Source organism: Dreissena polymorpha, chromosome 16 (assembly GCF_020536995.1).
Source record: "Dreissena polymorpha isolate Duluth1 chromosome 16, UMN_Dpol_1.0, whole genome shotgun sequence".
Classification (NCBI taxonomy): Eukaryota; Metazoa; Mollusca; class Bivalvia; order Myida; family Dreissenidae; genus Dreissena; species Dreissena polymorpha.
In genome coordinates this window covers 46,917,671-46,933,203 of record NC_068370.1, presented here as the reverse complement: position 1 = coordinate 46,933,203, position 15,533 = coordinate 46,917,671, and the positions used below count along the sequence as shown (strand labels likewise).

General features: G+C 33.1%; 1 protein-coding gene across 2 annotated transcripts; it reads right to left on the bottom strand.

The window, feature by feature from the left end:
- Positions 1-610: 610 nt before the first annotated feature.
- Positions 611-14,369, bottom strand: LOC127862130 (uncharacterized). 2 transcript variants are annotated; one of them, XM_052401122.1, is made up of 12 exons: positions 14,175-14,369; positions 12,626-12,787; positions 11,236-11,298; positions 10,628-10,816; positions 9,217-9,315; positions 8,224-8,436; positions 5,027-5,140; positions 4,771-4,798; positions 4,585-4,619; positions 4,242-4,327; positions 3,266-3,587; positions 611-2,506 (listed from the first exon to the last, which is right to left on the bottom strand). In XM_052401122.1, the coding sequence occupies exons 1-11, from the start codon at positions 14,215-14,217 to the stop codon at positions 3,267-3,269; spliced, it is 1,353 nt and encodes a 450-aa protein (XP_052257082.1). In that variant the 5' UTR covers positions 14,218-14,369; the 3' UTR covers positions 611-2,506; position 3,266. The 2 variants fall into 2 exon arrangements, with proteins under 2 accessions (XP_052257082.1, XP_052257083.1); XM_052401123.1 differs by lacking the exon at positions 10,628-10,816.
- Between the last annotated feature and the right edge of the window lie 1,164 nt (positions 14,370-15,533).

Sequence of the window (15,533 nt, the reverse complement as noted above, 5' to 3'; positions counted from 1 at the left end):
GACACGGCTTCGCTTCCGTTGTTTCCGGCGTCTCATTACCGTTTTCATTGGACTCCGGAACGGACGTAAATACCAAGTTGTTGCGCATAGATTGCGATTGTAGGTAGCTTACGTTGTCCCGCAGTGTATCACGCTCCTTCTCCAGTTCATGTACCCTCTCCGCTAACTCTGCAGCATGAATGTAAATTTGGACGTAAACATGCCTATGTGGTAGATTACTTAATATAAAGTCATTGTTTATTAATATTTTTATCGTTTGCTCTTTGTGTTGGAAAAATACTTTTAATTGTTACTGTGACGACGGGCTTGCATTAATGGAAGTTAAGGGGTAATTTGCTCTCAATATGAGTTTCTGTTCTTCAAAAACTTTCTTAGCAGTGCGACAACTTCAAAAATAATTTTGCTTTAGTAATTCTTCCGAAATTCCGAAACGCTATACAGATTAAACAACCCGTATTCGACATTAAATAAATCCCCATGTTTACCAAACCACCTTTTATATACAGGTGTAACGCCAATGTTAAAATTTGTTGATGAAACTACTGGCTTTCGACCAGTGCAATTATCCAAACATTAGATAAATTAAGTAGTATAGGGACTTAACTAGATCTTTGTTGCAAATTTAATTTTGCCAAATCTAGACAACATAAAGAATGACATTAAAAATACACAAAACTTGTGACTTATAAAACAATGAATAAAATGGTTATTGTCAACTAATCAATGGATACAAGAAATAATACCTGTACATTGATATTAAGCTGTTACAATAATACAAATTAAAAAAGAATAAAACAATAATGCAATCAACCCACTCATTGTGTATATATTGTGCTATTGCAGTATTATTTAGTTTAAACATATTTATTTTAGCTCGATTGCATCGAAAGCCTCAGGCTTATTGAAACACTCCCCAGTCCATTTCTGATGCCTAGAACCACTTGGTTAGGGGAAAATCTCAAGAACGCTCCCACAGTGGGGATCGAACCCATGATCACCCGGTCACTCGCTAGGCAGACACCTTATTAATTACACCACGACGACCTACGTGTCTTTTCATTCATTATCATAAGTAACATTTTTTCATTGTGGGAATCTGTGAACAACTAATACGGAAAGTATTCAAATAATCTTTTAAGGTCTTAAAGGTTTAAATTGTATTATTTTAAAATTAATAGGAAACAATCTTATTTGCAACTGCAAGTGAAAAAAGTAATAGTATTTAACAAACAAAAACTAACAAAATAAACGAACTGTTGCATTAAAATGTACCATACTACAATCTACTTACAATTAGGATGGTTTACTTATCTTATGGAGCTTCAATTTAAGAAGAAGAAATACAATATCGTTGACGTGTGTCCGAAATATGATCCTTACCTATTATTCTTTCACAATGTTTCACGAATAAATGAAAAACGGTTCTGAATACTTAATATCAATGACGTACTGGCATTGTTTTGAAACATAAACTTTGGTTAAAAATAGTCTTAAGATTCAAACTTTATTTTAGTTTTTTAGTAAGCGAAAATACAAGCCAAAGTTTATATGCATGGAGAAATACTGCCTTTCCCCCTTTTTTAGGCACTACATTATATGTTCTAGTCCAATCTTCAAATGATCATAATATGAACTAATTATAAACGTTTCATTTGTTGTACAAAAAAGATCAAAGATAGATCTTATGTGAGGAAAAAAGGCAATATATATCCATGCTTTTAATATACATATAACACATACATTATATGACCGGCTAATAATGATTAATACACGTTATATATCACATATATTAATGATATAAATATTTCATGATACAAAAATATGAGAGTTTAAAGGTAAAGTGAATACATAATATGGCATTTTCGTACTATGCCTGTTTCAAAAGTTTCATTTTAATTTACGTTATTATTATTGTTTAAGGAGAATCATTGCGAGTAAAATACAATACAGAAAATCAGTACGGGAAAATATAAAAGCATATAAATATGTTGAATATTTACAAAACACGTACACGGTTTTTAATCTGTACAATTATGAATTTTAGTAGATGATAAACAAGAAAAAAAGAACAATAACAACAAATAGACATTTACAATTGTGAAGATTTGTAAAGCTCTACATTTTTTTAATATCAGTATTTACGAATATTATTATACGGTACAAGTGTTTCAAATTTACATTATTGACCTATTTTCATAGTAATTACGCACAATGCGTTTAAACATTTTTAATAATTGTTGTTTCCCTTGTTACGAAATTAAGTTCTAAGCACACTATGTTCATGTCCATGTTTGTTCCAATATTTGTATTAAATTTTACGTCAGCGTAGGTGTTGTGTAGCCTTATTCTCATAACTATTAACATGCGGTATCGTTTGGTCAATAACTAAGTGTCGAATTTCCAAGCTTTTGGGGAATTTTAAGAGGATGGTTCGCCGTCGTGGGGAGTGAGCTGCAATGGATTCAATCCTGGAAAGTTTGATCTTTAAAGCGGAGTTCGTTCCAACCTAACACGAAAAAACAACGTTATGTTGATAGAGAACCAGCAATGAAAATATGTCATGTGGCTATTATTATGCAGATACATGAGTACATATTAGTAGTGCATCATATTTGAAACGAAACATTAGATCGTGGCATGCGATGAAACAACTAAATCTAACGAGCTCAATATATGTTACACACGTCATTCTGTTCTACATAAACGTTTGGAAAGAATAAAGATATAGAATAGGCTTGTACAAAAAAAGTTTGCATGTACCATTAATTAATTTTTATAAGATAAAGTAAATATAATTGATTACCATTTAAACATAAATGGTTCAATTTGATGGTAGAAAGAAGTCGCATATAATAAAAATGTAAACACCAAGTCTCAAATAAAATGTATACGCAGTGTTAAAGCGTTCACAATATGTAGTCATTTCATTATTGAGGAGTGAAATATAGAAATTGACTATTCCGATGCGGTTTCTATCTCCTTACCGCCAGAACCCAACAGTGACGCTTAAACAACTGAGCTATCTGAGCTGCTGGTTCCACGCACACTATATTTAATACGTCCGGGATGTTATACTATAGTTACAAACTTTTTGAACGCGTTTAAGAAAATATTGTTTAGAATTAAATTGCCTTATCACATATTTTGATATTTTCGAACATAAGCTTAATTTGGTGTTTAGAAATTCAACATCTTATTCCTATATAGGTCAAGCTTAAACCAAAACATATCCATGCCTTTTTCAAAGCCTTGATTAAATATGTACCTTATTTAACAATAAAATAATACACTTTGGCTTCGGAATCGGTACCGTCATTTTCTGACGCTTCGACATCATCGTAATTTGTGTTCGCTGGATCGTTATTTTCCGGTTCGTCGTATTTGTTTTCTGGTCGTTCGGTCATTTCAAACGTTTCCTCAACTGGAACGTCACTCTCAGCTATTCGGCCATTTACATAAGACGTTTCTGTTGACATGACGCTGGATCCCATCACGTCACTCTCAGCTATTCGATCATTTACATAAGACATTTCTGTTGACACGAAGCTGGGTCCCACCAAGGCAGTGTACAGATGCTTTTCTGTCATCTGCGGATTAATTCAAAGGATGATCGGAATATTCAAACTCTAGAGGCACCACTAGAGCAAACATTTTGTTCACCCACTAGGCGTTTATTTATGGCGAATTATCATTTGTTTGTACACCACATAACAGTAACAAATACAAAACGCAAGACATACATTTATTTTAACTTGGTACGATGCCATTGCCACAGCAATTGAATCAGTTGAGATTGAAAACCGGTTACAAATTATACAGATCTCCAACGAAGTTACACCTGTATGTTTGTAAGTTTAAAATTGATTGTTTTTCAAGTTGTTCTAAAATATTGCTTTAGCTGTAATATTATGATCTAAACATAGGTTAATCGAGAACCGTGATAAGATGGAACACTGCTTTGAATTACGAGCGAATACAGTTATCATTACTAGGGTCAAACCCGGGTAACGGGCGGTATATTTTTTAATCTTTTTAGTTATACTATATATTTGTTAATAAAATAAAGATCAGATCAACTTGTGGTGACAAGTTCTGTCTTTCGAAGTCAAAAATCAACTTCAGTTATGCGTGACATTTGCAGTTCAAATATTGAACCAGACAAGTAATGAACTAAACTGTAATTGTACCATAGGTACATCCTTACATATCAAAGCCAGCAAATTAGAAGCATCTCAACAAACCTGGAGTGAGGTGTACGGTGTTGCCTCACGCTCTGTTACATCGTCGGAAATGACATCAACATGGACGCTGTTGTCGTCATGACCTTCTGCAAATAGGTAAAATATATCACAATAATTTAGTATGCCTTACAATTGTAACAACACTTAATACGTCTTAATACGCGTTGTTTATTTAAAAACAGTGTGAATACAGTTGGATTTATTACGTTTTTGTAAGCGAATAAACTGCAAATAACTGCAAAATACAGAGAAAAAAGTTCTTGCATTATTTATTAAAGACATGGCGTCTTTTTCACCGTTTACAACATAAATAGTTTATATGGAATTATATAAAAGAACTTACCCTGCATAACACTCGATGGCTGTGAAAGTTCGATCCTGAAACGAAACAGTATGTAATGATCTGCACATTGATATTAATAACGTTGATTTCAATTCAATTAAACCATTTTATTGTCAGACATATTAAATCACAATAAATATTACCAACTTGGAATATTAATAAAACGTATAATATGCATATTCTTACTGTTGAAAGGTAGTTCGATTGTTGCTTCCTGTATTTGGAGTAAAAACGTAAGTGTCGTTACAAAACCAAACAAAATGGCATACATATTGTTTGAAAAACATTAAATATATTAATTATAAGGACTTCTTTATATGAAAAAGTCTCCTTGTAAAATACAATAATTTGGTCAATATAGTAATATGTTTTGACAACATGCTTATATCATAAATTTTGTAGTAAAAGATCTGCATATGAACAAGTATGAAATGTTGCTAACCTTGTTTCCTCTTTACACACAAACAAGCGATGATGACTATTATTACAAGCATAGATAAGCCAAACGCTGTTGCTAGCCATGTAAAAATGGATGATGTCTTCGCATCTTCTTCGGCTATAAAATAAATTATTCAACGTAATGGATATACAATATCAAATACCTTCTTACATATGTGTTATTTATTGCAAAACGAATAGTATTATGAAAGACAAACCAGTTATTCCTCTTGTACTGGGAGTACATTCATCTATATGCTACATATTTGTAACATATTATGTAACAATTTACTATAGTGTCAATACCACAATTACGTAATACATGTATATTAATAATATACGCTCCAATTAGAAATTCCGGTTGACAGGAACATGAAACATGAAAATATTGAAAATAATTGTTGATTATTGTGTCTGCTTTCTATCAAACACGTGTGGGCTGAAACCTGGCAAAGCCCGATGAGTCATATGGTAAAAATGTGGTTCATTTGCAGAAGAATTGCAACAAAAATCTATTAAAACAATCGGCAAATCGTAGGATAAAATATTTTAAAATAAAATCCTCATCTATAAAACAACAAGGCCGATAGTTTAGATATCCATCTTTGCTTGGTGTTGTATATGCGATTTTCGAAGTTTTCACTGTGTCTATAAGGAACAACTATGCCCAATGTGGGGCCAACTTTTAAACCCAGACGTTTGAACAAAATTGGTAGATAACTATTTTTTTGAATCTACCTCTTCTTTTGTCGTTTTAGAGAAATTAATGTTTAATGTTATGTAGTATTTTTTTATTTTTTTTATTAATCATGTGACTCCTGAAGCTTGACAATTTTTGGTCCAAGGGATATTAATTGAACAAACTTAGTAGTTAAAAACCATATCATAAAACACGGCAAATTTACAGCCCATGTCATATGTGGTAGTAACCAGAGAGTAACAAAAGGATCATTTATATTAAGGTTTGTTAAAATCTGTTAGCGGTTCACGAGGCGGAAGCCCTTAGAACAAACTTTCACGGACGCACGCAAGCATTCACGCACGGACTGACGAACTGACGGACGACGAATATCACGGTACAGTAAATGCTTCCCAAGAGCACTTTGTGCTCAAATGAGCCAAACACTAAGTAGAGGAACACTGTATGATATTAAACGCCAAATATTACACCTATTGGCCTTTTTTCAAGACGATTTTTCATTTACAATATAAATGACTCTGGTGATAGTCAGTTTTGACCCAAGTGGCACGATTCGAACATTCAGTGTAAGGTACAATAAGACGATGTAACACACCAAAATAATGCAACCCTGACCATTGAGAGATTCTTAAGGTTATTATATACAAGCCTATACAAATCACGTGATCACTGCGGGCGGCATTGGCAGTTTAATCCTAGGGCCATGATATGAACAACCTCTGTAAAGGAACTATGTTTTATGTTGCGTACCAAATATCATAGGTATACGTCACGTGGTTTCAGAGAAAAACATTTTTTGAGTTATTTACCAAACATTGTTTAAAAAAAGCATATGACCTACGATGTCTGGTAAGTTTTTACCCCAAGGCATGCTTTCAACAAACTTTATAGAGAACTATAACATGCTAAACAACAAATACTTTACACCTGATCCTTGCGGTTTAAAGAAGAAGATATTCAAGTTGTGTTCTTCATACATCGTTTTAAATAAGGTGACCTCTTAGGCGTGTCCAGTTGAGACCCAACACATTTTTAACAGAAACACTTTACAATTTTCACAAAATATTACTGTATCCTGACCCTTGTTTTGTTTAAGTAATTACCTAAATGAGTAACCACAAATAATGTGACCTTTGGAGTGTGGTCAGTTTTGCACCAAATGGGAATTAATTTGAACAATCGTTTACCTTAAAATTACGACAATATTACAAATGAAATAGTAACCTTATTCCTTGTGGTTTCAGAATAAAATAAGTTTAATATATGTATTTACTTAAGAAATCACTTTGTATCGAGTGACCATTTGGACGTGGCAAAAGTGTAACAATATGAACAGACTTAATACGGGACATCCATCTGATGTTTCATAAAAAGAATATAAAGGCTCGTGGATTTATTGTTTTCGGGAAAAACTATTTTGACGTTATTTATAACCTAAGTTTATATAAATCAGATGATCCCTGGTGCGTGGTAAGTTTTGACCCAAAGAGCAGGATATCAGAGATAATAGAAGGCCACCAACGATGTTGAACACCAAATACTAAACTCGTGATTCTTGCGGTTTTAGTGACAATTGTGAAATATATTTACTTCGTCCGTCTATATAAATCATTTGACATCCGGGACGTGGCCAGTTTAAATCCTTGCGGCATGATTTGAACAATTGTTGCAGAGTACCACTGGATCGTGTAACAAAACAAATATTAATCCTGTGAGATTCATGATTTCATTGGGCAATAATTTATAGTTTCATTTACCTTATTAGTCTATGTAAATCAAGAATCCCTGCGAGTAAGGAAAATTATACACCCCGTGGGCGTGATTTGAACAAATATTTGTAAAGGAGCAACAGAAGATTTTAACAATAAATATTAAAACTATGAGCCTTGTGTTTTCACATAAGATATTTTTTAAGTTTACCCAAACTGATATTTTTTAAGTTTATCCAATATAACCAATATTTTAGCGTCCCTTATTTGCAACGGACCGTAGCGATTTAAAATAAATTAAAGAAGATCACCAGATGATCGTTCCTGTGAAGTTTTGTTCAAATCTTCCAATCTGTTTAGGAGCAGAAATCGTTGGAAGAAATAATAAAACGACGAACGCATGCACTCCCGCACTGACGGACGACGGATTACTTGATATCCTTAAATCTAACCACAAGCACTTTACGAGCTAACGAAAGCATGCAACGGTGCATTATAGGACATATTATGCATACTATTTCATTAAATATTGACATTGTATACATGCACATCATTTATATGCTTACTAAGTGTACACGACATATAATTTAAATGACTTGTCAATGTAATCATCGGACGTTTTACCAAAAGCAATCAAAATAAAAAATATTCTTTATTGCTTTTGGTTCTTATTTTCTGAGTTTTTTTTTTAAATGCATTGATTCATTAATTATGTAACTTGTTATTGTGGGAAGGGGTTAGTTTTGGGGACGGGGTTTGTATTCCTAAATCCACACACATTAAGCTACTTACTTTTAGAGTCGCGGGTGGAATTGTTCAAATCAAACGGGGTGTTTGCTGCACTTGTGGTTAAATCAACTCCACCGTTAGTTTCCGACATACCTAGTGACGTCACAAACTCTGCGGCAGCCGCTGATGATGTCTGGGGTGTGCTAGATGACGTCGAATAGTAGTTTTGCATCCACGACTCTTGTCCGATGTAAGCTATAGCGTCGTGAACAGTTGCTGAAGGGATGAACGAACAATTTAAGCATGCTGAACATTTTTCGATAGACTAAAACCTAACGTGTAGTTTACATCGTAAAAATAGGGAAGGTTTACTAACCAAACGTTTGTGTCGTTAACAATGTCATTATACACGAGTTGTTTCTAATTTTGATAAGTATGATTTATGACAGAAATCTTCAAAATATGTAAGCAATAATCTTTCTTCATGTGGGCAAATAATTAAGCAGTTCTATCAAGGGAGCAAAATGATCGAAAAATCAACATGGAATTAAAAAAAAAAACGTTCCGAGAAATCACGCAAACAGATCATAATTTCTTAGTGGAAACAAACAAATCTTTTACGCCTTACAATAAAGTTATCATTATACAAGTTTACAATAAACGAAAAAAAAATCGCAATATAGCACATAAAGGCATTGACTATACATGTTGCAATAGAGTCATTAAATTTAGGAACCAAAAAAAAATTAAAGTCTAGAGATCGTTGTTCATAACAACACATTTTTTATCTAATGTACGACTATGAATTTCTGCGCTTTACTATCTTTAAATCCTATAATTTCTACCTTCATCATAATCATTATCATTATAAGCATGATGATAATAAAAATATATATATAATAATAATAAAATAATAAACACCATTAATCATTGCCTTCATCATGTGCATCACCATTGCCCAAATCATAGTCTTATAACGAATACCACAACTTTTAACCGGCGTGTATCAGCCGAATAATAAAGATCAATATATCATAATTAGTTATTTCTTTTTACCATTTACACAGATGGATAGATATTTGTTGGTACAGTTGTCTTTTCCCCAAACTTTGTATTTTCCTTTCAGCACCAAACAATGCACAGTCAGGTCTTCCGCTAGCAATAACAAAAGAATGCAATCAACGATAAAATGAGAAGTGTTTTATAGCAATAACTATTATGTAGTAAGTAGTTGAATTGTTTCTCGGGGATCATCGTTTTTGCAAGCATACCTTAAAATGAACTATCTACATATTGGAAAGAATGCAATTAAAATAAAATAATAATATTGATTGTAATAAGAAATAATTAATTATATACAAACAAGCGAAATAACACTAATGACTACAAACACAGTTAATAATATCGATGTTATTATGGATAATCATCGACCGTTATCACAGGTATGTTATAACAAAGATTGATAGTGGAACATAACTGTTTAACTAGTAGAGCGTTTGAAAATCAAAGATCTCAGTGGCCGAGGGTTAGCGTGGAATATTTTTCTCCAGAGGTTTGAATTTCGCTTGACGCATACACGTTATTAAATGTTTTCGTGAATAAATGATTATTTTTTGACTATTTCGAATATTTAAGATTCGTTAAAATAATAATAAATATATGTTCAAAAGCGAAATTATGGGACCGAGACACTTTAAATGAATCATTCTGCGGTTAACAGTTTACAATTTCTTTAAACAACACATATTGTTCATTTATGTAAGGACACGATATGCATACAGTTTACCACTTTATGAACACATTACATAAAGCTAACTGAAAAGTTAAATGTTTAAAAGCCAAAGAAGCGTAAGATATGTGTAATAAATGTATTCTAATCATCATAATGAAATGTTATCATGATTTGTATTTTCTGTAATTCATTTTACTCAAAATGATCATGCTACTTATACAATAAATGAAATAACTCAAAGAAAAATAAAACATAACATATATTACGTAGGTGGTTATGGTAATGCAAAGATAAAGCCGAAGAGAACATTTTTGTATCACTGGTATCTCAAAGGTGTGAGATCACGCTACATATTACACTTAGAGTTTAACAAAATACCTCCATTAATTGGCAAGTTACTGAGAAAAAAGTTCTTTCTTTTTCTGCGCGTAATAACACAACTCATTAACATGTGTCCTCTTATGGAATTCTGAACGACTGCTTGTAATTAATGAAGTTTCGTCATATTCCGTGCTAAAGTTTGAATGCAAAAATGTTCGCACGATAAAAGACCCAGCGATCACCGACCGATATTAGTCAATCGAAAAGCCGATGGGTTTATTTATTAATTTTATATTTCGGGATTCAAACCATCGACATACAGCAAAAGGTGTACTGTGCTTTTAAAACTGAGCTAAACGGACAGGTGGACTATACCCACACAACGTTTGAAAGAAGAATAACAAATATACTTACAGTTTAGAAATGGTCCGACTTTTAGATCTTTTATCCAATACCGCCGCGAAACAGAAAGCGTACTAAACATATGCAGATTAGTGTGGTTCACTAATGGTAAATCCATATGCGATCCATTTAATTGATTCTGACAATATTCGAGTCCTTTCTCAAACGTCAACCTTTCGCCTGTATCAACGAACGCTGTGCCTTATACGTGACAGGAAAACAAATGTGACAATTTATTCCGCTAAAACATTATTATTCCGTTATCACGAATTCATAAATCTCAACAAATGAGTTACCTATAAACAAATTAACTTACATATAAAGCATTATACATCCCTTGTAAATAAAGGCATTAAATGTATACATTTGAATTAATACAAAGATCGTATTTAAGCAATACGCGTCTAGGAGCCGCTATTGTTTAAGTGTACTGGCAATAGACTATGGGTACTTAAGAAACAAGGCTTTAAAAAGTAAATAACTAAACAATCATATAAAAATTCTAATACAAATTGTTCCCTTGTGTTGCAATAATTATTTGAATACAAGTTATTGTATGCAATGTTATATAATGCTCGACAAACATCTAACTATGCATTGTTATGTAAAATATCACTTACTGTTCACACAACGAACATAGGCCAATTGATTTTCCGGCAATTTAGCGATTATGAAGAATCTGTCTGAAACAAAATTTATGATCAGTAGTGTACTCGTTCAAACACGAGTGCAATAATTGAATAATAAGGAGGGGATTATGCCAAAGGGACATTTTAAATTATTTGCAATCATATAACGGAGTCTTTGCATTAAATATTTTTCTCGTATCATCCCAGAATAAAATAAACAAAAGAGCCATAATTAAGCCCTTAGTGCACTGACAACAAATGCTGGAAACTTAACAAGGCGATCTACGTTTTAACAAACATCACCTTCATATTGTTAGGATAAACATTATAAACAAGTGTCACCAAGGCTGATTCACATGTGAAGCCTTCGAGCGGTAGCATGTTTGTTTAAAGATTGGACCTTTATTAATTTACATAGCTGTACAAACTGTTTTCTAAGATTTGACCTTGTGACCGTTTTTTGCAAGCACGTAACGCTGGTTCAAACTCAGCTTAGATATAGTCAAGATAAACATTCTTACCAGGGCGCATTCCGATTGTTTAATAAATGTAGCATCCATAGAGGTGATGACGCTGTTGTTATAAAGTTTTACCCTTTGACCTAGTTTGCAGACAAATTTGAGTAAGATTAAAACATTACCCATATATTGTCTTAAAAACATTTTGACAAATTTGTATCAAGATTGATCGAATAATGTGGCCCCTATAGTGGTCACGAGCTACTCGTTGACTTCGCACACCACACAGCGCATGGCAACGGACAACGGATATAGGGGGGATCACCTTCATCACTTAATGCTTCGGTGGGGTTTAAATGCAAAATTAAAGTCTAATAAAATACTTGAATATAGAAATTAAAAATAAATTAAAAACAATCATCACCAATATGAGGAAAATAAGACTGTCTGAAAAATGTGATTTGATTTTAATGTGGTATTCAACGTTGATTTATGTTTTACTCTTCAGGCTACAAGAAAGTAAATTGAGGAAGTATGTACAATGTACCTGCCCTTGCTTCCATGTAGGAAAAGTGCACACAGTAAAAAAGATAAATATACTAATACACTTAGAAACAATAATATAATTTCTTGAACATCGACAAATGAATTTATATAATAACTATTTACATAATAAAGCAACGTGTCTTTTTAGTACAAAAACTCGATTCACAAAACAGAGAAATCGTGACATGCCCCTTTATGCATTTCTGAAGATAAGTGAACTGCGCATAAAGCGCACACTCCTGCAAATTGTTTGGTTGTTTTATAAGAAATGTAAGTCAAAGGTGATCCTAGAAATGTATATACACATTTTCTAAGGTATTAAACATTTATGCTGAATTTTGTTATTGAATCTCAATTTCGTCACGCGTTGTGTATACCTAGGTTCTTGACTCGCACTTCGAAGCCGTTGAGCCAAATGGGATATGGTATGTTAATGCCAGACGTTACATCAAACCACGTACCCATGGACAGACCATTTTGTTTACATTTTATGTACCCATCATACCACGCGCTGGATAGGTTTGTTATTAAATCGGCCTCTGAAACATTTAACAATATAACTTATAGATATAGTAGAAGAAACTCTAGCATGCATTATTCGTTCGTTCGTTCGTCTGTTTATTTTACCCAGAATAAATACGTTTCAGCCTACCTTTTATATTTAAAGGCGCCCTCATTGTTATGTTACACTACACATCCGTCAAACACCAAAAATTTCACTTCAAGTTTCCCTGTATTCATCCATGTTCGGAGAACAAATCGCATCATGTTGCCATACACTCAGACACAAAGAATGATCGTTAACGACACAAATTCGTCCTTCCGACATTTCGTCAGAAAAATAATATCATTTTCAGATACTCAGTTTTTTCAAATCTTTCATATTATGATTTGTTTGCGTCAGCTTGCCCAATAACTTGTCAAGTTACTTCTTTATTTTTGTTCGTGTGAGTAATATTAGTGGATTTGTCTAATAGTTCTGTATATTTACTAATCCTCCTGTTATGACTGCATATTGAATCAATTTTATGTCATTTTCATTTCATGTCACACCGAAACTTAGAAGTTATTAAACAGAGAAAATAAAACAACAGTGGTTGAGTCGTATTTTTGGTGTTGCGTGTTTGTTTGTGCGTTGTGTGTTGTTGTTGTAGCTGATTTTTTGTCGTTGTTTTTTGTTGGTTATTTTTGTTTGGGTGGGGGGAAGGGTGAAGCTTATGTTTTTGTTTTTGTTGAATTGTTCAATAATCCGGAAACGACAATTGGGTTATTGGAACCATACACATTTCTTTGCTTAAGCCTTGTTACACATACATCTCGAATTAGACTAGTTACCTGACATATCCGCAGTAATTATCCTCATTAACGACAACTCACGGTCATATCAGACTGAAAGCGGGCAGATTTTAATCAATCCAAATTTTTAATTTAAATTACATAATTCAATGGTTTGTTTTAATTTGGAATTTAGTTAACATAGCCGCACTAATCATAACAAAGCTCAATTAGAAGCAGTTAACGTACCGACACCAGAACCTTACTACTGACCTACTTTGAATAACGCGAGTCGGCTGTATTAATGTACCACTGTAAATAGAGTTTGACGAATACTCCCGACGACTTATTTCGATTTTTGTATCGATATCACACTTGGTGATATACAACTAAGCTTCAATGTACACCTATAGCAATATAATCAGTGATTAAACTGTACAATATCTCACTTTAATTTGCATTGTAATGGTATTTACAAATTTACACACATGTATTGTAACACTTATAATACAAAGCAGATCACATTATAATTTCAAATTAAACACACAGGAAATTGTAGAATTGAAACGATTCACGTAGCATCCATAAATTAAGCATATCTAATTAATAACTCTTTAATTATTTTACGAACATAAATACAATTGGACGTACCTAAAACCCCAATAATAAAAGCCAGTAGAAATCCTGTATACATGGTTTTACTTTTCGGTCGCAGGTCCGAACTTTGAAACCCCGGGCATATCGTAGACAATGTCAATTCTTCTATCACAAGTTTCTTTTTTACTCCAAAATGTTTGTTAAATACGCTCCTAATATTACATAGTTTCGTAAAGTATTTTCTTTAAATTGAACTTTTATCTTCCGTTTATAACGGGATCAATAAACCATATCCGAAACGTTCATTGTTATTGCAGGAATGAAAATGTGCAAAATGCACAAGTACTTTCGCAATATCATTGTTTATCGAGAAAATCAACCATTTTTAATTTTAATTTAAGTCCTCATGTTTTATGACGTAACGTGAGAATTCCACGAGTGTTGTTTATTTTCTTTCATAAAAACTAGTTTTTAATTGTTTGTTATACTACAACAAAACAACAAGTAATTAAATATGATTACTTAAGTTTTGTTTATAAGAGACTATTTTATAGAAAAAAAACTATAAGAGCGGAAGGTGCCGTCTCTGACTAGCCTGTGTGGACTGCACATACTAATCTAAGACGACACTTTACACAAAAGCGTTATACCGAGAATTTCCAGAAAGAAGCTTAATTGTCTTAAGAGTGAAACAACAAGAGGTTCAAACAACACAATGGTTCCTACAGAGAGTTAGTGTAAGAATAAGTGAATAAGGGTTAACGAACTGTTTTGATCACAGCAATATGAGATTTTATGTTAAGTGTTTGGTTGTATCTGTTGGTCTTTATCGTATAAGGCAAGAAGATGGTAACACTCTGAATATGGCAATTATGGTATTACAGCGAAAGCTTAACCTTAAACAAATATTTACGTAAATCCCGGTTTATCCGAAGCCATGTTGTTCGTGTTTTTAAGGTATTTATGTTTTATCAGCAGCCATATTTCGTTTTATTTGCCGTTGCTTCATAGGCCAATTAACTACAGTCGTCGGAGTTCAGATATGTGTTGACCAGTTTTTTGTTACTGAATATTTACATTATTATTTAAGATATTTTAAATTAGTTTACACCTTTGTTATCTTTAATTACGACACAAGCTTTTGCTAACGACACAAGTTTTTGGCTTATTGAAAGCTCCCGAGTCAGTCTCCTGGAAAGAGGTTTAAAGAACGCTCCCAGAGTGGGGATTGAACCCGTGACCTCCCGGTGCCTAAGCGGACATTTTATTCACAACGCCTTGTCGACCATCTTTTCGATTTATCCTAGCCTATCGGCAAATAAACAACGATTTAGAGTTATGATGCATAGGTTGAAACCAACGGCCAATACATGTTATAAATGCGAACATACTTGAATTGATATTGGTTCTCTG